Source organism: Aythya ferina (assembly GCF_964211825.1).
Source record: "Aythya ferina genome assembly, chromosome: 7".
NCBI lineage: Eukaryota > Metazoa > Chordata > Aves > Anseriformes > Anatidae > Aythya > Aythya ferina.
In genome coordinates, this window is record NC_140302.1 from 8,684,459 (window position 1) to 8,703,450 (window position 18,992).

Here is an 18,992-nt window from a genome sequence, read left to right on the forward strand (position 1 = left end):
TCAGCAGGCCAGTTGCATCTGGACACGGGGAGGCTGGGTGCTGGGAGCAGCCCCTGTCTGTGGCAGCGAGGAGATGGATCGAGCCAAACCTTCCTCAGCTGCCACAGGGGTCTTGGGGTGGATGCGGGGAACATGGGGCCAGATGACAGCGGTGCCACTGCCAAACCGCCTGCTCCTGCTCTGCATGTCCCCACCCTGCTGCGTGCTGCAAAACCCATACCCGCACATCCAGAAAAACAAAATAAATATAAATAAATAAATAAACACATTGCTTGAAGGGGACGAGACAGGGCTGTGGCGCTGCCGCAGCTCCCCACAGCCATGCAGATCCGGGGTGGCCCCGGAAGCGGCGCGGGCCCCATGGAGGCCGGCGGCGGGCGGCGGGTGCTGGTGGTGGGCGCGGGGCTGGCGGCGCTGGGGGTGGCGCAGCGGCTGCAGGGCCCTGGCGCTGTGCGGCTGCTGGAGGCGGGGAGCCGCGTCGGGGGCCGCATCTGGAGCCACCCTTTTGGTAGGTAGTGAGGTGGAGGGGGGGCTCCGAGCTCGGGAGCCCCGGGGTGAGCCCGTTCCCCTCCTGCAGCCTCGGGGCTGGCGGAGCTGGGCGCGCACTGGATCCACGGGCCCTCGGAGGGGAACCCCGTCTTTCACCTGGCCTCCTGCTACGGCCTGCTGGGGCCCGGCGCTGCCGAGAAGGAGAACCAGCAGGTGGAGGCTGGGGGGCACCCGCTGCTGCCCTGTGTCACCTACGGCAGCTCAGGGAAGGTGCTGAGACCCGAGCTGGTGAGCAGCACCCGCGCTCTCTTCTCTGAGCTGCTGGGCTCGGCCCAGGCCTTCCTCCATGCCAAGGAGCTGCCTGCTGCCGGTGTGGGGCAGTACCTGCGGGCAGAGCTCGCCCGGCTGGCCCCCACCTGGGATGAGAATGAGGACAGCAAGCGGCTCCGGCTGGCCATCCTCAGCACCTGTCTGAAGCTGGAGTGCTGCATCAGCGGCACCCACAGCATGGACCTGGTGGCCCTGGGGTCCTTTGGGGAGTACACCTCACTGCCCGGCCTTGACTGCACCTTCCCGGGGTAAGTGTGGGGCAGGGAGCAGAGGGAAGCCCCTGGTGGGGTCCCACACAGGGTGACCAAGCAGGGCAGGCAGGCATCCCGGTTGTCATCCTCTCCCACAGCGGCTACAGCAGCCTGCCCGACCGCATGCTTGCAGCTCTGCCTGAGGGCACCGTCCTCCTCAACAAGCCAGTGAAAACCATCCAGTGGCAGGGGTCCTTCTGTGAGAAGGGGGATGTGGCGAGGATCTTCCCCGTCCGGGTGGAGTGCGAGGACGGTGACTCTTTTCTCGCTGACCACGTCATCATCACCATCCCGCTGGGTGAGACCACCGATTCCCTGCCCTGCCCATCCCTTGGCACCCACAGTCCCTGCCCCACACCACGAGGGGATGTTCCTGTGCGCTGCTGCTGGCTGGCAAGGCTGAATATGGGCAGGATTGGCCTGAGCCCCTTCCCAGCCTCCCCTTCCCATGGACCATGAGGAGAAAGTATCCCAAACCCAAGCACTGCGGCCCTATCCCCTTCCCTGACTGCTGCATCACCCTGCTGAGCCCCACTGCCACCCCAGGCTCAGTGAGCAGCTGGATTGCAGTGGAAGGAGCTGCCTGATCTTTTCTCTGTAGGTTTCCTCAAAGAACACCATCACGACTTTTTCCAGCCCCCCCTGCCCAAGTGGAAAGCAGAGGCCATTCGCCGCCTGGGCTTCGGCACCAACAACAAGATCTTCCTGGAGTTTGAGCAACCCTTCTGGGAGCCTGAGCAGCAGCTCTTGGAAGTGGTGTGGGAGGACGAATCACCCCTTGCAGAGCCCAGCACTGACCTGGAAGCCGGCTGGTTCAAGAAGCTCATCGGCTTTGTGGTCCTCCAGCCACCAGAGCAGTATGTGGCTGGGCACTTCAGCCCCACACCACGGCATCTCTGCAGTGCTGGCAGGCAGTGCTGTGTTTGGGCACCTTCAACGCAACGTGAATGAGTGTCTCGGTCCCGTCTGTGGTGTCAAGCCTTCACAGAGCCGCTGTCACCTCTGGCTGCAGCACAGTGGGAACGGTGGTGTTCCCAGGGCAGAGAGGGCTCTTGCCTGCGCGGAACTAGCCCCATCGCCTTCCATCCTGACAGGTGCCCTCCTCTCCCTCCCCCAGGCTTGGGCACGTCCTCTGTGGCTTCATTGCTGGGAAGGAGGCAGAGTACATGGAGACGCTAAGCGATGCAGAGGTTCTCCGCACCATGACCAACGTTCTCCGCACGCTGACAGGTACCTGCTCCCCTACCCACTGCTGCCCAGTGGGGCCAGGGTGCCTTCGGAGATGGAAGATCCCCTAAATCTCCATGCAAGAGCTCCCAGGCTGCTTAGGCAGAAGGCTGGCGGACTCTCCCAACACCCAGAGTGGTGCTGGGAGAGTCCGCCAGAGTGGTGCTGGGAGGACAGGTCTCAGCTTTGTCCCCATGTGTGTAGGGAACCCAAGCCTGCCTGCTCCCCAGAGCATTCTCCGGTCCCAGTGGCACAGTGCACCCTACACCCGGGGCTCCTACAGCTACGTGGCTGTTGGCAGCTCAGGGGATGACATTGATGCGCTGGCCCAGCCTCTGCCTGATGACGCATCAGACCCCAGGGTAATTATGCCGGGAAATGGCGGGTGTATGGGACCCATGGGACAGCCGCCCTGGTGCTGTTCCTCTGACTGGGCGGAGATGTGTGGGGATGGGTGGCCACAGGTGGGAACAGGGTACCCCAAGGACAGGGGGTACAAGGACAGATAGATGGCTTCTGCGCTGTTCAGGAGTCCATGACGCTTGAGTCCTCCTGCCAAGCTTCAGGGATGAGGGGGGTACCCCATTCCCATACACTCTGGGGATGTGCAGCTCCCCCCCACCCGCTTCCCAGCACCCTCAGGCCACGCAGTATTCCTCCTTGGCCTCTGCCACCGTGCTTGCGGCGCACAGAGGTGCCCACCTCTTGCTCTCCGCACAGCAGGTTGTGCATGCGAGTGGGCACCCCCCCCCCCACGCCGGACCCCGGGGACGGGAGGCCTTTGGGTCCTGGGGGAGCTGCTTCAGCACAACCCCCCCCCCCGGGGGAGCTCACCTCCCACCGCCCACCTCCCCGCAGCCGCTGCAGCTCCTCTTCGCCGGCGAGGCCACCCACCGCACCTTCTACTCCACTACGCACGGGGCGCTGCTGTCGGGCTGGCGGGAGGCCGACCGCCTCAACCGGCTCCCGCGAGCCGCCGAGCGGCAATAAACCCGCCTTGCCGCAGCGATCCGAGCCTCCTTTATTGAACCCGGCGCCGCCGGGGGGGGGGGGGCGCAAGTGCCGCAGCGCCGCTAGTACCAGTTGGTGCTGGCGATCATGAAGCGCACGTCGTCCAGCGGGGCCGTCGCCGGGCCGGGTTGCGGGGCGGGCTGCGGTGCGGGCTCCGCGGCGGGCGGCTGGGGGGCGGCGGCGGGCGGCTGGGGGGCGGCGGGGACCTCGGGGGGCGCCCCTCGGGCCCCTCCCGGCCCCGCCGCCGAGGCTTCGCCCCCCGCCGCAGGCGCTGCAGCGCGCGGTGTCGCCATGGCTCTAGGAACGGCGCGGGGCGGGGAGAGGTGAGGCCCGGCCCCGATCCCGGTCGCGAGCCCGCCCCCCGCGGCCCGCTCCTCCCTTGCGCGCCCGCTGCCGCTGCCGCCGGCGCCGCCATGACGGGGCGGGCGGGATCGCTGAGAGCGGCCGCCGCCGCCGCGGGCGGGCCTCGCTGGGGGCCAGGCGCCTTCCGAGCTCGTTTCGACTTCGGCGGTCGCGACGTGGCCTCCTGGTTCCCCGGGCACATGGCCAAAGGTGAGGGCCCGGCGGCGGGCGAGCCCCTCAGCGGGCGCCCCGCTGCTCACCACCCGGCGCTGCGTTCCAGGGCTGCGGCAGATGCGGGGCTCCCTGCGGCGCGCAGACTGCCTGGTCGAGGTGCACGACGCTCGCATATCCTCCGCCACGCCACCCTCCCCGGCACCTCGCCCCGCGTTGACACCAGCACCGTGTCCCATCGCCTCCTGGTGCCCTGGCCTAAGTCCCTTAACCCTCCCCCCCCCCCCGTACAAGCCCTGTAACCCCCAAATTAGCCCCCGGACCACACTCCCACCCCCCCAGCCCTTCTGTTTTCCCCAGTATCTGCCCCTGCTGCCAGCATGCAGTTGTTCACCTTAGCAGTGAGTACATCCCGCTGTCAGGCCGTAACCCCATGCTGCAGGAGGCACTGGGCATCCGCCCACACGTTCTGGTTCTGAACAAGATGGACCTGGCCGACCCTCGCCAGCAGCTGGTGAGCAGGAGGGGTGCTGGAGCTGGCCAGGGTCCTGGTGGGGCTACTGCAGGACAGTGCCAGAAGTGCCTCTGTCTCCACAGAAAGTCCTGGAGCAGCTGAAGCAGCAGGGATGTTCTCACGTTGTCTTTGCTGATTGTCAGCGGGACAGCAATGTCAAGAAGGTAACGGGACAGCAACCCCAGTGTGGCTCCCCGCTATGCCATGCTGTGGGGAGGTGACACGTAGTAGCATGCCTGGTGACCAGCATCACTGGGCCACAGTATTCCACATCTCCAAGGCTGGCTCCAATTGGCCAAGGTGCCCCATCCTCTCCTTGGCCCCAAGTAAGAGCCCTTCTCCCTGCTTCCCTGCAGATTGTCCCCCTGGTTGCCAAGCTCGTCAGCAGCAGTCCCCGCTATGACAGGGCCGAGGTGAGAAGAGACGAGACTGCAAGCATGTGTGCAATGTCACTCTGGGCCTGCGGTCTTAGTGCCCCACCAGCAAGCGGGTGACCAGGGAATCAGGGCTGCAGGCACCTCCCTCTCCCGCTGAGGAGAGGGTGCTGCATGCCTGGAAGTGCTGGCAAACACTGGGCTGCTTCTGTGTGGCTGCTGAGGTGTAGCTGGCTGGTAACCAGCTTCTGCCTGCGCGTATCCCCCTTGCTTCCAGAATGCTGAGTACAACATCATGGTGATCGGTGTGCCCAACGTGGGCAAGTCATCACTCATCAACTCACTGCGGAGGCTGCACCTCAGAAAGGGTATTTCTCTGGCGCAGGAAGGAGCCACTGGCATAGCCGTGCCGAGGCATGTCACTTGTTTCCCTCACTCTCTCCTTTCCCCAAAGGAAAAGCCACCGCAGTTGGTGGTGAGCCGGGTGTCACCAAGGCAGTGCTGACCAGAATTCAGGTACTGTCCCTTTTCTCCCTGCCAGCTGGGTGGGTGCTGGCCTTGGAGAAGGGCCTGAGCGCTTGCATGTCCTCAGAAGCCTGTACCCCGTTACTTTGCAGCAAGACTCCAATGAAGAGCTCAGCTTGTTAGTGGTGTCACCACCCCTGCCTGAGCCTGTTGCTAATTACTGGACCACATGTCTGTATAACAGCCCCGCCGTCCCACTGCAGGTCTGCGAGACGCCCCTTATGTACCTGGTGGACACTCCTGGAGTGCTGCCCCCAAAGCTGGGGGACGTGGAGATGGGCATGAAGCTGGCACTGTGTGGTAAGATGCATTCAGGGCATGAGCTGGCACTGGCCACTGGGCAGAGCAGCACCACTGTCCGCAGCCAACACTTGAGGGCTTTGTGTCTGGCCTAGTGTCCACAGGTGATGCATGGGTGCAGGGAGAGGTGACAGGGCTGGGAGTGGGGCTGCCGTAGCACAGAGCTGAGGCAGGCTGAAGTTGCTGGGACTTGCCCTCTCTTCCAGGAGCTATCCGTGACCACCTGGTCGGGGAGGACATCATGGCTGACTACCTGCTATACACACTGAACAGGCAGCAGCAATTTGGGTGAGCATGGCGTGGAGACGGGGAGAAGCTGGAGGCACCCTTAGGCACAGCCACCTGCTGGGCTAGGTGGCAGCCACGTCTTTCTGGCAGGTACGTGCAGCACTATGGGCTGCCTGAGGCCAGTGATGACATTGGGCATGTGCTGAAGCATGTGGCGCTCATCCTGGGCAAGACGCAGAAGGTGAAGGTGCTCACGGGAACAGGTGAGGAGTGTGGGGCATTCTGTGGTCTTGGGGGGTCGTGTGGTCTTGGGTTTTGGGGGATTGTAGGGCTGTGGACTCTGCTGAGTGCTTGCACCAGCCTCTGGCACCTTCCTTCACATTAGCTGCCTCCTTCTCCAGGGAATGTCAATGTGACGATGCTCAACTACTCAGCTGCTGCTTACGAGTTCCTGCGTGCCTTCCGTGCCGGACGCCTGGGCAGGGTGACGCTGGACTGAGGGATGGGGTCAGCGTGGGCTCACCAAGGGGTGCAGAGATCTCAGCAGCAGCAGGGAGGCAGGCCCTGGTAGCATGGGGGTATGATTAAAGTGGCTCTTGCTGATCTGTGCCTTGCTGGAACTCGTGTCTGGGGGGCGAGGGGGTTGGCTGTGCCATAGGCCTTGCCCTGTAGTGTTGCTATGGGGGATGAGGTGCCTCAGTGATGGCTGTGGCCACCCTGCAAGGACTGGGGGAAGTGGGTGCCTCGAGCAGAAACCAAACACTGCAGTCACAACCTCCAGCCCCAGATGAAACCACTGTGGCCCTGGAACAGGGGCTTCGGCTGCCCCAGGGCACTCAGCTTGTGCCACCCATCCCGTATTCAGTGCCTGGGCTGCAGCCAGTCTCGTGTACTTTCTGCCTGGGTTTATTGCTGCGTTGTCACTGTCAAACCATCGAGAATCCCATGTGCGAAGGGGTGGTACAAACAGGGGCGTCTGAGGTGGTGGGGTTTAACATTGGCGCAGGCAGGCCATGAGCCCGGGGCTCTGTGGGGTCCTGGCCCACAGCGGGGGGCACCTCTGGCCAGGCGTGAGTGTCTGGTCCTTGCTGGGGGATGGGAAGGATCAGGCCACCAAGCGGTGCAGAAGGGCAGCGAGTGGGCAGAGCCAGGAGGCAACCTGACCCCAGGCCACCCAGCCCGGGGCCACCGAGGTCCACGCGCCAGCTGTTGCATTGCCCTCGCGGTACTCGATGCTGTCGTCAGGCCCACTGGCCAGCCGGCCTTGCTGCAGTGCAGCCCCTGCTGCCGCCCCGCCAGCAGCCGCCGCTGCCGCAACGCGCAGGGCCCCACCGTAGCGGGGCAGGGCCCTCAGCCGGCTGCGGGCAGCCCCCCTTGCCCTGCCCCGCGCGGAACCCCGGGCACCCCCGCGCCCGCCCTTGCCGGCGGCCACATCGCAGAAGGTGGCGGTGAGCAGCATCAGCGACCAGCACCACGCCAGGCGCCGCCTCATTCCACAGGACCTGCGCGCAGGGATGGCCAGGCTGCATGGGTGCGTGGCAGGCATGCGAGCACGTGCAGAGCGTGCCGGGGTTGCACGCGTGCCCTCGCTTATGCGACGCTCGTGGGGTGTGTGGGCGTAGCACGTGCGGCAGCGCACGGGCTGCACGCGCGCACCCTGCTGAGTCTTGCACGTGCGTGCGCGTGCACGCACGGGCTTACACACATGTGGCACAGCCTCGTGTGCTCCCGTGTCCCTCTGGCGCGCCCGCGTGCGGGTTCGCGCTCAGCCCCGAGAGGAGGCTGTGGGCGCTGCCGTGCGGCCGCGTGCCCGCGCCCGTGCCCAAATCACGCCGGCGGTCGCGCGCGCTCCCCTCTCCTTCCCTCCCGCGCCTCGCCGGCGTGCACCACCGCGGCCGCGCGCTTCCAGACACGCGCGCGATGGCTCCCGCCCGCGCCCCGCGCTCACCGGGACAGGGCCCGCCGCTGGTTCCCCTCCGGTCTGGCCGTGCCGCGGGAGGGAGCGGGGCTGCGCGGCCGGTGCGCGCCCACGCGCGGCGCGGGGCGGGGCCGCGCGCCAGTCGCGGGGCGCGCCGCGGGGCGGGGCCGCGCCAGCCAATGGGCGCTCCGCGGGGCCGGGGGGCGTGGCCTCGGCCGCCCTCCGACCCCGCGCTCCGCAGACATGGCCGCCGCCGTGCGCGCGCTCCTCCGTCCCGCAGTCTCCTGCCGCCGCCTGTGCGTCCCCGTCTTGCCGGGCCGGCGTCTGCCGGCGGCGCGGGGCTGCAGCAGCGCCGGTGAGCGGGGCTCCGGGCAGCGGGAGCGTCCCGCGGGGCAAAGGGCGCCGCGCCCGGCGAAGGTCGCCCTGAAATGGCGGCGGGCGGCGCGGCGGGGGGGGCGGGGGGGCGCGGCGGCGTGACCGGTTACCGGGCCGCGGGCAGGGCCCCCCTTCCAGTTCCTGCAGGTGCAGAAGGCGGGGAGCAAGGGCAACGTGGGCCTGATTCGGCTGCAGCGGCCGCAGGCGCTGAACGCCCTCTGCGAGGGGCTGATGGTGGAGCTGCAGCGGGTGCTCGACGCCTTCGAGGCCGACGCGCAGGTGGGCGCCATCGTCATCACCGGCAGCGACAAGGCCTTCGCAGGTAGCACCGCGGCTGCCCGCCTCCCTGCCCTGCCTGCCTTGGGGTCCCCATGCCATGAGCACCCCTGCTCCCATTGCAGCCGGCGCAGACATCAAGGAGATGCAGGGCAAAAGCTTCCAGCAGTGCTATGGCGGCGCTTTCCTGGCTGGCTGGGACCGGGTGGCCACTGTCCGGAAACCCACTATCGCTGCTGTCAACGGCTATGCCGTGAGTGTCCCGTTGTCCCTGCGTGCCCTGCACCGCGTGCCCCACGCCCGCGCTAACCCCGCTGTGTGGCCAGCTGGGCGGTGGATGTGAGCTGGCCATGATGTGCGACATCATCTACGCTGGAGAGACGGCGCAGTTCGGGCAGCCTGAAATCCTGCTGGGAACAATCCCAGGTGAGCGCGGGTGTCACAGCTCGGCAGGGCAGGGACAGCTGGGGGTCCCCGCCCGCTGTGCCCATCACCCCTTCCCCAGGTGCTGGTGGGACGCAGAGGCTAACCAGGGCAGTGGGAAAGTCGCTGGCCATGGAGATGGTGCTCACTGGGGAGCGGATCTCAGCAGCAGAGGCCAAGGCAGCAGGTAGGGATGTGAGCAAGGCCAGCATCACAGCAACACCCCCCTGACCCTGCTGCCAGCTCCCTGCTTTTCCTCTAGGTCTTGTCAGCAAGGTCTTCCCCGTGGACAAGCTGCTGGACGCGGCCATCAGCTGTGCTGAGAAGATTGCCAGCAACTCCAAGCTGGTGGTGGCTATGGCAAAGGAATCTGTCAATGCTGGTATGGGTTTTTAGGGGTAGAGAGCACCGTGGGAGGTGCTGGCTGCATGGTGTCCCCATCTTCTCTCCCTTTCCCAGCCTTCGAGACAACACTGGCGGAAGGGAACAGGACAGAGAAGCGTCTCTTCTACGCCACCTTTGCCACCGTGAGTGTAGGGCCGGCCCTCGGTGCATTGTGTGGGTGGAGCAGGCCCACGGTCTCCCCTCCTCCAGCCTCTACTCTTCCACCAGGATGACCGCAAGGAAGGGATGACGGCATTTGTGGAAAAGCGCAAAGCAGACTTCACTGACAGCTGAGCTGCAATGGCACAGGTGTCGGCTGCCGTTTGTCACCCGTGTGCCTCAGCTGGATGTACACCCCACCCCCAGCACCACATCACCCCAATTACCTCTGCGCTAGGCAAGGCAATCCCTGTCAGGGAGTTAGACATCACTATTAAAAGGCTTTCCTGGTGCTGCCGCAGCATTGGTGTCCTTGCTGGTAGCCAGGCAGGGGCCCGCCCAAGCTGGGAAGTGTTGGGGTTTGCTGAGGTCCCCACGCTGCACCGGGGTGATGGGCTGAGCCCCCCCCAGCCTGTCGAAGTTCCCCAAAGCTGAGAATTTTGGGGCTGCACTGTGGTACAGAATCATAGGATCGTTAAGCTCCAGCTGTCCCGCTACCACCAATATTACCCACTAAAGCCACATGCCCCTAAGTACCACATCCAACCTTTCCTTAAACACCCCCAGATAGTACAGAACTGTAGAACTGTGCTCCTGGCAGAAACGAGGAGACAACCAGGATAAGGAGTGCGGAGAGTTTTTATTGGGGGGGCACCTGGGGAGGGCAGAGCCTCTCGTCTGCAGCCCAGGCAGGGCCACAGTCCTACTCAGCCATGGTAGAGGTGGTCGCGGTCCTTCTCAGGGCCATTCTGCACCTCCATGGACATAACCAGGGGTTTCCCGAGGTCAGCAGGCTCCTCAGCCTCAGCCTCCACTACAGAGTGGTAGAGGTGGTCGCGGTCCTCCTCTGGTCCCACCTGGACTTGGGGTGACCCTGCAGGGGGGAAGAGAGGTTTTAAGTGGCCAAGGTGGTGGCAGAGGGCCTGGGCGCTGCCAGGGCAGACCATGTTACTTGCTCCAGTATCGTTGGCCCATTCACCTTGCTCTGGTGGCTCCACCGCTCTTCGACCCAGGAGGCTGGAAGGGAGAGCAGAGGCAGCATGTAGGACAGCAGGGCAGGCAAATCACATGTAGCAAGAGCAATGCATTCCCCCTGAGGTGCCTTATGCTTGGGGGTGTTGTTTTGCCTGCTGCTTTTCCCAGCCAGATCCTCCACCACCCCCCTGAACAGTGGTGCCATGATATTTCTTACATTTCCTTCACCTCATCCAGGTCCATGTCCACATCCTCCCCAACGGGGCCACCAAGAGCCTGCAGGAGAGAGGGGGGCATGCATGAGGGCAGTGGCTCCTCGCATCAGAGTTCCTTGTGCCGCAGAGGCTCAAGCTCACCTGGGTGCCCCCGGGGGCCAGCAGGAGGAGAGCGGTGCCCAGCAGGATGGCCGTGCCGCACAGAGCCATGGCTGCCTCTGCCCGCGCCTGGCCTTTGCCCCGCACTTTATCCTCAGGTGCGGTGCAGCCACGTGTCTGTCTCCTGGTGCTCCATGGGGAAGCAGTGCCAGTGCACCCTGACCTGCACTGCTGCACCTGCACCCTACTTTACACTGGGACTCGTGCACTTCACTATGCACGACTACAGCTGCAACCTGCTGTGCACTACTGGGCTTTTCTGTGCAGGTGGGTGAGCAGTACATAAGGGGGCCATTGGTGTTTTAAGAAAGGAATTGGCCATCAGCAGGACATTGAGATGGTCTGTCCATGTGGGCCTGTGTTTTGTGGCTTGCACCCAAAGCCCCCGGGAGGTGACGGTGGACATGCTGCATTTTGACCATGTTACTCCAGGTGCTGCGCGTGGCTTCAGTGGCTACAGCACTGCCAGGACTGCTGCCACTGTAATGGTTGAGCTAGCAGCTGCTGGTGCCTGGAGCAGTGCATGAGGCTGTGAGAGTGTGGGCATTTCCTCAGCAGCACCTCCTACACGTGACAAAGCTTCCTGCTCACCCTGTGCGTGAATCCCAGTGGGATTTTGGTGCCATCTCCCACCTGTTGCAGCAGGATGGTGCTGGTGGGTGCCAGCAGCAGGCGAGTAGCAGGTGAGCAGCAGGCAATCCTGTCATTTCAGTGCATTGGGTGGAAGTGGTGAGTCTGGGGCTTGTCCTCTGTTCTGACCCTCAGGTACAGCTTGTGAATGAGGCAGAATAACTGTGAGGAGAAACAGCCTAGAGCTGGCTGCCTTTTCCTTTGTTGAGTTTTTGTTTTGTTTTCCTTTTCTGGGGCATAAAACCTCTGCAGCAAGCCAAAGCTGCTCAACCACCTCCTCTTCTTGCAGTGCTGCACTTGGGCAGTGCTGGAGCCAGAGACAGCACCTCCAGGATTCGTAGAACAAAATCACAGAATGGTTTGGGTTGGAAGGGACCTTAAAGCCTATCCTGTTCCAACCCCTGCCACAGACAGGGGCACCTCCTATTAGACCAAGGTTGCCCAAAGCCCCATCCAACCTGGCCTTGGGCACTGCTGGGGTAGAGCATCCACAGCTTCTCTGGGCAGCCTGGGACAGTGTCTTGCCACCCTCACAGTGAAGAATTTCTTCCTAATGTCTAACCTAAACCTACACTTGGTTTAAAGCCATTCCCCCTTGTCCTATCACTACACCCCCTGACAAAGAGCCCCTCTCCAGCTTTCCTGTAGCCCCCTTTAGGCACTGGAAAGCTGCTATCAGGTCTCTCTGGAGCCTTTTCTACTTCAGGCTGAACAATCCCAGCTCCCTCAGCCTGTCTTCACAAGAAGAGGTGCTTCAGCCTCTTGATCATCCTTATGGCTTCCTCTGGACCCTCTCTGACAGGTCCTTCCTGTGCTGGCTGCTCCTGAAGGCTCCTGGGGCCTCACGAGACCTGTCTTCTGCAGCACAGGGCTCCCAGGCTAGCGAAGTAGGGGGAGCTGGAAAGATCTCCGTTGTTGAAGGCTGCAAGACCTCAGGGTGGTGCCCACCCACATCCCAAGTCCAGTGATGGCTCCAGAGACTGGAGACAGCCCTGCAGGCCTGGCATCCCCAGCAGCAGCACTGCCAGGGAGGAGCAAGCTCCAAGAGCCACCAGCCAAAGGGTTATGTGCCACCAGAGACATGCCAGGGATGCCAAAGCTAAACAGGGGTCACACCACATGCCCTTCACTTCCTTGCTTGAAATAAAGTTTTCTCAATGGCACCAGCCACCCAGGAAAGGCTGGCCCATGGACTCTGCAAAAAGCTGATCACCCCAAAAAGAAGCAGCCGTGAGCCCAGAGTCTGTGATTATGATTTTTACTTATTTTTTAAGACCAAGGGTGGACACTCAGACACTTAGAGTCTGGGAAAAATGAAGAAAGATGTTTCCAGATGGAAGCTTCAGAGCTAAACATACAAGGGGGAGCACTGAGCAGCAGACTTGGTTTCTCCCGTGTGATCTTCATACCTCAGCGCACCTGAGCCTGCAGGCTCAGGGACTTAACATTTTCAGTTATCTCAGCATGGAAATATCTCATTAGGGGCTTCCTGCTTTGGGACGTGTTTTTGATGGCCTGCCTCTGCTGCTGGAGGTCCCAGGGCAGTGCATGGTGCTTGCTGCACTGCTGTAGCTGTGGCTGGTGGCAGGCACCAGATGCGGGGTGACATCCCTCCTTATGTAATATCCTCCACCCCATTTGTCCCTACCAGCACCTGTGCTTCCCTCTGCACAGCCTTCACGCTGTCCCTGCCCTCCCTTTCCACATTTCCCTCCACTCTACCCAGCTCCAGTTGGTTTGTTGGTCAGGGACCGCTGTAGCTGAGGAGCAAGGATTAAAGCTGGACAAACCAGTTGTTTTAAACAGAATAAAACATTTTAAACCTCACAGGGAAATCACTTATGTCCCTTTAAAAATTGCTCTCTGCTCCTATTTGCAAGGCATTTTCAAAGCCTTTTTTTTTGCCCTTTGTTCCTTCTAGAGAGGAGAAAGGGAAAAAAAGCAATTACAGATCCTAAGCTTCTTGGATAAATGCCATACCAGCAACCTCCTGTGATTATTTTTTTTCTTTATGGATGGAAAAATCATCTCCATCATCAATTGATTTTGGAGTTATTTGGGGCAAAGGCCAAAGGTTCCTTCTGCCTTTCTGGCTCCACCTGCATTGCAAGACAGCACCGTTACTCTCACCTCCAAGTTGCAGTGCTCTGCTGCAGGCTGGAACTTTTTGCTAGCAGCTGGTGACAAAAAAACAAAGTTCACCCCACCCCATGTCCATATGCTGTTGGGAGGGCTGTTTGCACCATCATCTTTCAATAATGCTGCTAGAAAACGTCAGACAAAAAGTAAGCTAGACTGTGAAAGTGTTGTGCCTTGTTATCTAGGGGCTTTCAGACATACTCTGCTCAGTACACTTAAGGCAAGATTGCAGAAGATAGAGGTATGGCAAATATAATGTTTTTTTCTGCATGCATGGTTTCACTCAGGAGCAGCGCAACCCTAAGCCACTCCAACAGCCCTTCTCAGACACTGCTCCATACAAACACAGTCCTCACCTGCAGGGGCTGGTAGGGAAGTGTGATACTCATCCAGCAGGCTAGCTGATGGGGTTGGGAGGATGAAGGGCTTCCTAGAAGATGGCATACAGTGGATGTTTCTCTGTGTTACCCCGGCTGCATTTTTGGCAGTGATTAAGTCTGTGCAATTCTTGTGTCTGTCTGGAGTTCAGAAAATCATTTACCAAGATCAGGCAAGGTATGTCTTAGAAAGTTGCTACTACCCAGAGGAGTCCTGCTGATGACGAGACACAACAACTCAGCAGCACAGAGGCAGACAAATTTATCTGTAGTTTGGTTTTGGGGGTATCAGAGAAGAGAGGTTTGTGGCTCATGGAAGATGAATATAAGCATGGCTCTGCTCAGAAATCCTCTCCAAGGGATGAGGTACGCAGACACAAAGGGACTGTAGCAAAGTACCTCCCGAGATACTTATGCATCCCAAACCGCACAACCCCTGTTGTCTCCTTTCCACTTTCCTGTAAGGGAGTGGATCCTTGCATGTGACTGCAAATATTCCTGCATGGCCACGGCACTATCAATAATGTTTGCTGGTGGTGGCAGCTGGTACATTTGCATCTTGTGACTATTTCTAGTGCTTCAGACTTTCTTCCTTGGGCCTTTGAATCCCCTGGTGGCACCTTGCCCGAAGCAAATTGTGGATGGGACCCTGGAAAGAGAGACATCTGTTAACACGCATTTGTGAGATCTTTGCTCTTTGTGTATCAGCAGAGGTCCTGCTGTGACCATTCAATTATCAGAAACAGTCATGCTTTAAAATGAGAAGCTGGCTTAGCCCAAGAATGCAAGGTAATGATGCTGGAGTTAAACGAGTTAAGTTGTAGAGCTTAGGGATATGGTTTAGTGGAGGGCTGTTAGCGTTAGGTTGGAGGTTGGACTCGATGACCTTGAGGTCTCTTCCAACCTAGAAAATTCTGTGATTCTGTGATTCTGTGAAGTGATCTTTATTTGATATTAGTGCAGAACTGACTTCTGCACAGAGTAAGACTTGAAGCACAGGGCTCAGCTGCAGCCCGTGTTAGGAAGTCTTGCAGAAACAGTCACTTATTTCAGCTTTTGCCAGCACATTAAGCACTGCAGGAGCTCTGTAGGACACAGGTTGCTAGTGCAAAGGTCTGGCTGCACACTGATTCGCCTGGACAAGCTCTCGGTGTGCTTATAGCCAGCCCATTTCCCAACACCCTGCCCATCCTTTAACACCTCACCTCCCACAGGCTCACTGGGATGTTTTTTGTCTTGCATGGTTTCCAGCACACAGGATAGGAAGAGCAAGGCATCACACACAACAAAGCAAAATATGGGGGAAATACTGTCTTCTTTTCAATTTATTCTGCACATTTCATTTATGTGCTGGAGGGCTCTCCTCTCTCTTCACAAGCAGTTACAAGCTGTTACAAAATGTAATATGCCACTGGGCAGTTAGAGTGTTTGTTTTTGTGGAGGCGTATGATTGCAAAGAGCAGAAGCAACAAGAAAAGTGAGGCCTTTCAGCAAAGTCTCTTATGACCAGGAGCATCATGTCAAATTCAAGACAGCTTTTCTTCCTTGCTTATAACCTGTTACTCCTGAAAAAGCAGTCAAGTTTAAAATGTCACTCTGTCAGCCACTTAGCATCACCTTACCCCCATGTACGTGTAAAGCAACAGTTTTCTGTCATATAGACCATTACATGCTACTGTCAAAAGCAGACCCAGTAGGCCGTAGCATGTTGGTGAGCACTTTCAGACATGGTTTCACAACTTAGAGTTGTGAAACAGCATAATTTTACAAAGTGAAGTGCAAATGCCAATGAAAGTGCAAGGGAGCTGAGGTCCCTGTGTGGCACTCCAGCACAGTTGTGGGCACACCATGCTTCTTCCAGACTGTGAGCCTGTCTCAGATGCAGCAAACTCAGAACAAAGTATCCCTTTGCTAGCTGGAATAGTATAAGGAAAACCTGGAACTATTGGTGCCGAGAGCAGGATACTTGAACTATATTGACCATTAACACTGTCACTAATATGTCAATAATCCAGGTGCTGGGAAGAGGGTGACATGCTGCTTCAGTGACCTTTGGATCACATCACATGCTGCCACTGTGTATAGATTTTACAGTAAGTGATAAAGATGATTTCAAAAGTCAAGGCAGTTTTAGGCTGTTCAGATTCAATTTTCTGTAATGCTTTTATCTAAAAAAACAGAAAATACAGCAATGCTGATCTGGCCTTGGAAAAGGTAAGTAGGGTGTTCACCTACTTTATTTATACCTTGTCCCATGAGCCCAGAAAGCTACAGCCAAACACACCAGCTTGGCCCAGAGTTAGCTAGGATGGGAAAGTGCTACAAAGCAGGACAGAAACTTGTTTGAATACTTTAGGGCTTAGACTGCAACAGAATTACCTTCAGACCCATGCCATTCTGCAGTACTCTGGGAAGAGATCACCAGCTGGCAGAGTAACAGAAACAACTTGCTAACAAGGCTTTCACATCATACACACACTTTTTATTCCTTATGCTTTTCTCTTTTTTAAAAAGGGCTTTTAAAAAATAAATAGAAATATTACCTCTTTTATCTTCAATAAGAGACAGCCTGAGCTGTGTTGCAGTATGAAATTAAGATGGTACGGTCCCAACCCTGGAAATTTTTGCCTGTGAAGGCAAGTGGTACAGACCTGGATTTATAGAGTCGTTTCTCTGGCACTGTGGGGCTGGGGCTGGCTGCAGGCTGAGGGATCTCCATGCTCTCACTGGGCCCTACTTCCATGGGGTCCACTTGGAATTGCTCCGAAGTCTCCATGCTGACATCCATTGGCACACTTGCACCCTGCTGCATGGGACAGGTCATGTGCTTGGTGCCACTGCAGAGACAACATTTTGTATCCTTTCTCAGCAGATGCCATGTGAGCCCAGAGCAAAGGAAACAAAAGGTATTTAATGATGAAGTTATAAAGCAGGTCAAGTCAGACTTTTTTGAGTTATTGCATGAAAGACATTTGGCTGCACAAAACACCCACAGAGGCCATAAAGCTGCTTGAGAGCTAAGCAAAAGTATTTAGCACTGCTGCATTATAGCACACAGCTTAGTCCCTAAGTTTTATTTTTCTATCCAGAAAGCATAACTTATTCACAGGCTTGACTCCCAACTTAGGTTGGACAGGACCTCTGAAGGCCTTTAGTCCAATCCTCTGCCTCAAACAGGATGTACTGTATGACTGGAGCACGTCACCCAAGCAAGTGTCGAAAGACTCCATAGACCCAGGCTCCCTGTCCCTTTGGGCACCCATCACATGGCTGCACCCCCATGGCAGAAAGGAAAGGAATTTTCTCTTCATCCCATCATCCAGGTCACTGACACTGGTTTTAAGCAGTATCAATCCCTGTATTAATCCCTGTAGTAAATGCAGCGCTCGCTCGAAAGCAGCCAGCTGGGAAAACCATCCACTATATTTACAAAGGCTCCCTGTGCTCTACTCACACTTCTTGGGAGTGGAATATCACAAAGAGTTGCAGATAAAGCAGGAAACATGCAAAAGGTGACGCAGAGAGACGTTGGACTTTGCATTTAAACTCAAGAAAGCATGAGAGAACTAAGACACACTTCAACGTTAAGATAAGGTGAAAAAAACTTAATTTCTGAGTCTAACTTGCTTACTCTGGAAAGGGAGCAAACCAGCAGAGAAGCATAACACTACCTCTATGTGGGAAAGCCCGTTGTGATATTGCAATTCAGCAGTTACCTTTTCACTTTCTTTGGTCTACCAAATCGGAAGTCAGCAGGATAAAGGTGAATGGTGACCAAGTGATCCTTTCTGTCTTTGCTGCTCTTGAATTTCTCTGCACAGCCTTCTACCAAGCACTTGTACTGAAAGACAGGAAAAAAAAAAGACACCACTGGCAAAGGCAACCTATGGGGGATGCAGGATCATTTTGGTGGGTTCCTCTCCTCCTTCATAATGTCTGAATGGAGCAAAACTAGAAGTTAAAGAAAATATGGCTTTCCCAGTCTCACTGCCTTGCCAGCATCCTGCCACACACAGGGCAACTGCCACTTCTACAGGACTCATCCAGTGGAAGACTCACCATGTTCTGTTTCTCAGCCATTATCTGGAAGAGTGAGTCATGCCACTCCAATATGTGGATATCCAAGAGATGCCCTGAAGGAAAGGATCGCTTGCAGAAGGAGCAGACATTTCTGTGCAGTGTGTTGTAGTGGTGCTCATAGCCCTCCAGGGTGTCAAAGACCTGGGAGCACCCAGAGATGTGACAACAGAATTCAGACACCCTACAAGGAAATTAGGATATCAACAGTATGTTACAGCCATATTCAATATAAAAATTAGTGCCTTAATGTAAGGTGTGCATACCTCTTTAGAAGATTTTATTTAACTGTGGCCTTTTTAAGAAGAAAGGGGAGAGGAAGGATTGCAGCCTGCAGCTCCCTCGCAGGGAGCAGAGGGACAGGCGCTGAGCTCTGCTCTCTGGGGACAGCGACAGGACCCGAGGGCACGGCATGGAGCTGGGACAGGGGAGGGTCAGGCTGGGGGGTAGGGAAAGGATCTGCACCCAGAGGTGTTGGGCACTGGGACAGGCTGCCCCGGGACTGGGCACACAGCACTGAGCTGCTGGAGGTCAAGGAGCTCTCAGGCACAGGATTTGGGGTTTGGGTGGTGCTGCATGGAGCCAGGAGCTGGGCTCAGCGCTCCTTGCGGGTCCCTGCCAGCTCGGGGTACGCGAACAATCCGAAAAACAGCCGAAAGACGCGACGGAGTTAGGGACGCCGCTCGCTGGGGTCCCCTGTCGGCTGCCACAACCCCAGCACCGCACCTGGGTCTCTCTGCCTCCTCGGCCCGGCCCGTGAGGGCGTCCCGCAGGTACAGGTGCCTCTGCACGTCGCCGTCCTGCAAGAGGAGAGGAGAGCTGGGGGTTGCCCGCGGCCGCGCCGCTCCCCCTTACCCCCGCCCCGCTCCGCCTCACCTCCAGCAGGGGGTGCTGCGGGCCCAGGCGCAGGCGGCGCGGGGCGAAGGAGAAGGGCGGCCGCGGCAGAGCCCGGCAGGGCGGCGGGGGCCGCTCCCGCAGGCGGCGGAGCTGCGCCATGGGGTCAGGCCGGGCAGCGCGCAGGCGCCGACAGCGCTTCCGTGGGGTGGTGGCGGAGGCTTCCGGGAGGAGGCCCGCGGTGGGCTCGGGCTGGGTCTGGGGAGCGGGAGCCGCTCGGAGCCGCGGG

At 58.6% G+C, this 18,992-nt stretch overlaps 7 protein-coding genes across 10 annotated transcripts in view; 4 read left to right on the forward strand and 3 right to left on the reverse strand.

Moving 5' to 3' along the window:
• The first annotated feature begins 306 nt into the window (after positions 1-306).
• On the forward strand, positions 307-3,334 carry PAOX (polyamine oxidase). Of its 2 annotated transcripts, XM_084525231.1 has the most exons (7): positions 307-508; positions 578-1,067; positions 1,169-1,368; positions 1,672-1,927; positions 2,188-2,300; positions 2,502-2,659; positions 3,156-3,306. In XM_084525231.1, exons 1-7 carry the CDS (start codon positions 322-324, stop codon positions 3,285-3,287), a joined length of 1,536 nt encoding a protein of 511 aa, XP_084381357.1. In that variant the 5' UTR covers positions 307-321; the 3' UTR covers positions 3,288-3,306. The 2 variants fall into 2 exon arrangements, with proteins under 2 accessions (XP_084381357.1, XP_084381358.1); XM_084525232.1 differs by lacking the exon at positions 2,502-2,659 and having other exon boundaries at positions 3,156-3,334.
• A 343-nt stretch (positions 3,335-3,677) lies between these two features.
• MTG1 (mitochondrial ribosome associated GTPase 1) lies at positions 3,678-6,365 on the forward strand. Of its 3 annotated transcripts, none has more exons than XM_084525235.1 (11): positions 3,678-3,860; positions 3,931-3,994; positions 4,230-4,335; positions 4,419-4,499; positions 4,692-4,748; positions 4,987-5,077; positions 5,164-5,225; positions 5,327-5,534; positions 5,741-5,822; positions 5,913-6,025; positions 6,164-6,365. In XM_084525235.1, exons 1-11 carry the CDS (start codon positions 3,722-3,724, stop codon positions 6,259-6,261), a joined length of 1,101 nt encoding a protein of 366 aa, XP_084381361.1. In that variant the 5' UTR covers positions 3,678-3,721; the 3' UTR covers positions 6,262-6,365. The 3 variants fall into 3 exon arrangements, with proteins under 3 accessions (XP_084381361.1, XP_084381362.1, XP_084381363.1); XM_084525236.1 differs by having other exon boundaries at positions 5,438-5,534; XM_084525237.1 differs by lacking the exons at positions 4,987-5,077; positions 5,164-5,225 and having other exon boundaries at positions 5,438-5,534.
• Positions 6,366-6,867: 502 nt separating this feature from the next.
• SPRN (shadow of prion protein) lies at positions 6,868-7,308 on the reverse strand (the record flags this gene model as incomplete). The annotated part of the gene is made up of 1 exon (XM_084525490.1): positions 6,868-7,308. One exon carries the CDS (start codon positions 7,306-7,308, stop codon positions 6,868-6,870), a length of 441 nt encoding a protein of 146 aa, XP_084381616.1.
• A 576-nt stretch (positions 7,309-7,884) lies between these two features.
• ECHS1 (enoyl-CoA hydratase, short chain 1) lies at positions 7,885-9,598 on the forward strand. The gene is made up of 8 exons (XM_084525238.1): positions 7,885-8,035; positions 8,180-8,377; positions 8,457-8,584; positions 8,658-8,757; positions 8,837-8,941; positions 9,017-9,136; positions 9,214-9,281; positions 9,367-9,598. Exons 1-8 carry the CDS (start codon positions 7,924-7,926, stop codon positions 9,430-9,432), a joined length of 897 nt encoding a protein of 298 aa, XP_084381364.1. The 5' UTR covers positions 7,885-7,923; the 3' UTR covers positions 9,433-9,598.
• A 320-nt stretch (positions 9,599-9,918) lies between these two features.
• LOC311439496 (uncharacterized protein) lies at positions 9,919-11,043 on the reverse strand. The gene is made up of 4 exons (XM_084525243.1): positions 10,629-11,043; positions 10,490-10,548; positions 10,277-10,314; positions 9,919-10,171 (listed from the first exon to the last, which is right to left on the reverse strand). Exons 1-4 carry the CDS (start codon positions 10,695-10,697, stop codon positions 10,005-10,007), a joined length of 333 nt encoding a protein of 110 aa, XP_084381369.1. The 5' UTR covers positions 10,698-11,043; the 3' UTR covers positions 9,919-10,004.
• Positions 11,044-12,517: 1,474 nt separating this feature from the next.
• Positions 12,518-18,975, reverse strand: ZNF511 (zinc finger protein 511). The gene is made up of 6 exons (XM_084525239.1): positions 18,746-18,975; positions 18,596-18,669; positions 17,852-18,053; positions 17,509-17,633; positions 16,444-16,629; positions 12,518-14,441 (listed from the first exon to the last, which is right to left on the reverse strand). The coding sequence occupies exons 1-6, from the start codon at positions 18,863-18,865 to the stop codon at positions 14,372-14,374; spliced, it is 777 nt and encodes a 258-aa protein (XP_084381365.1). The 5' UTR covers positions 18,866-18,975; the 3' UTR covers positions 12,518-14,371.
• Positions 18,874-18,992, forward strand: part of TUBGCP2 (tubulin gamma complex component 2) — a 28,253-nt gene continuing 28,134 nt past the window's right edge. Inside the window, exon 1 of the mRNA XM_084525228.1 lies at positions 18,874-18,992. The gene's annotated coding sequence lies outside the window, so the exon portion shown is untranslated.

Bases quoted from the DNA above. Each gene is read 5' to 3' on its own strand.
- MTG1 (XM_084525235.1), top strand. From the start codon at position 3,722: ATGACGGGGCGGGCGGGATCGCTGAGAGCGGCCGCCGCCGCCGCGGGC. The intron at 4,336-4,418 runs GTGAGCAGGAGG...CTGTCTCCACAG, and splicing joins CCGACCCTCGCCAGCAGCTG to AAAGTCCTGGAGCAGCTGAA. The intron at 4,500-4,691 runs GTAACGGGACAG...GCTTCCCTGCAG, and splicing joins GGGACAGCAATGTCAAGAAG to ATTGTCCCCCTGGTTGCCAA.
- ZNF511 (XM_084525239.1), bottom strand. From the start codon at position 18,865: ATGGCGCAGCTCCGCCGCCTGCGGGAGCGGCCCCCGCCGCCCTGCCGG. The intron at 18,670-18,745 runs GTGAGGCGGAGC...CTCCTCTTGCAG, and splicing joins CGCAGCACCCCCTGCTGGAG to GACGGCGACGTGCAGAGGCA. The intron at 16,630-17,508 runs GTAACTGCTGAA...TTGTCTCTGCAG, and splicing joins AGACCAAAGAAAGTGAAAAG to TGGCACCAAGCACATGACCT.
- LOC311439496 (XM_084525243.1), bottom strand. From the start codon at position 10,697: ATGGCTCTGTGCGGCACGGCCATCCTGCTGGGCACCGCTCTCCTCCTG. The intron at 10,549-10,628 runs GTGAGCTTGAGC...TCTCTCCTGCAG, and splicing joins TGGCCCCCGGGGGCACCCAG to GCTCTTGGTGGCCCCGTTGG. The intron at 10,172-10,276 runs GTGAATGGGCCA...TCCCCCCTGCAG, and splicing joins GGTGGAGCCACCAGAGCAAG to GGTCACCCCAAGTCCAGGTG.
- ECHS1 (XM_084525238.1), top strand. From the start codon at position 7,924: ATGGCCGCCGCCGTGCGCGCGCTCCTCCGTCCCGCAGTCTCCTGCCGC. The intron at 8,758-8,836 runs GTGAGCGCGGGT...CCCCTTCCCCAG, and splicing joins CCTGCTGGGAACAATCCCAG to GTGCTGGTGGGACGCAGAGG. The intron at 9,137-9,213 runs GTATGGGTTTTT...TCCCTTTCCCAG, and splicing joins AAAGGAATCTGTCAATGCTG to CCTTCGAGACAACACTGGCG.
- PAOX (XM_084525231.1), top strand. From the start codon at position 322: ATGCAGATCCGGGGTGGCCCCGGAAGCGGCGCGGGCCCCATGGAGGCC. The intron at 1,928-2,187 runs GTATGTGGCTGG...TCCCTCCCCCAG, and splicing joins GTCCTCCAGCCACCAGAGCA to GCTTGGGCACGTCCTCTGTG. The intron at 2,301-2,501 runs GTACCTGCTCCC...CCATGTGTGTAG, and splicing joins CGTTCTCCGCACGCTGACAG to GGAACCCAAGCCTGCCTGCT.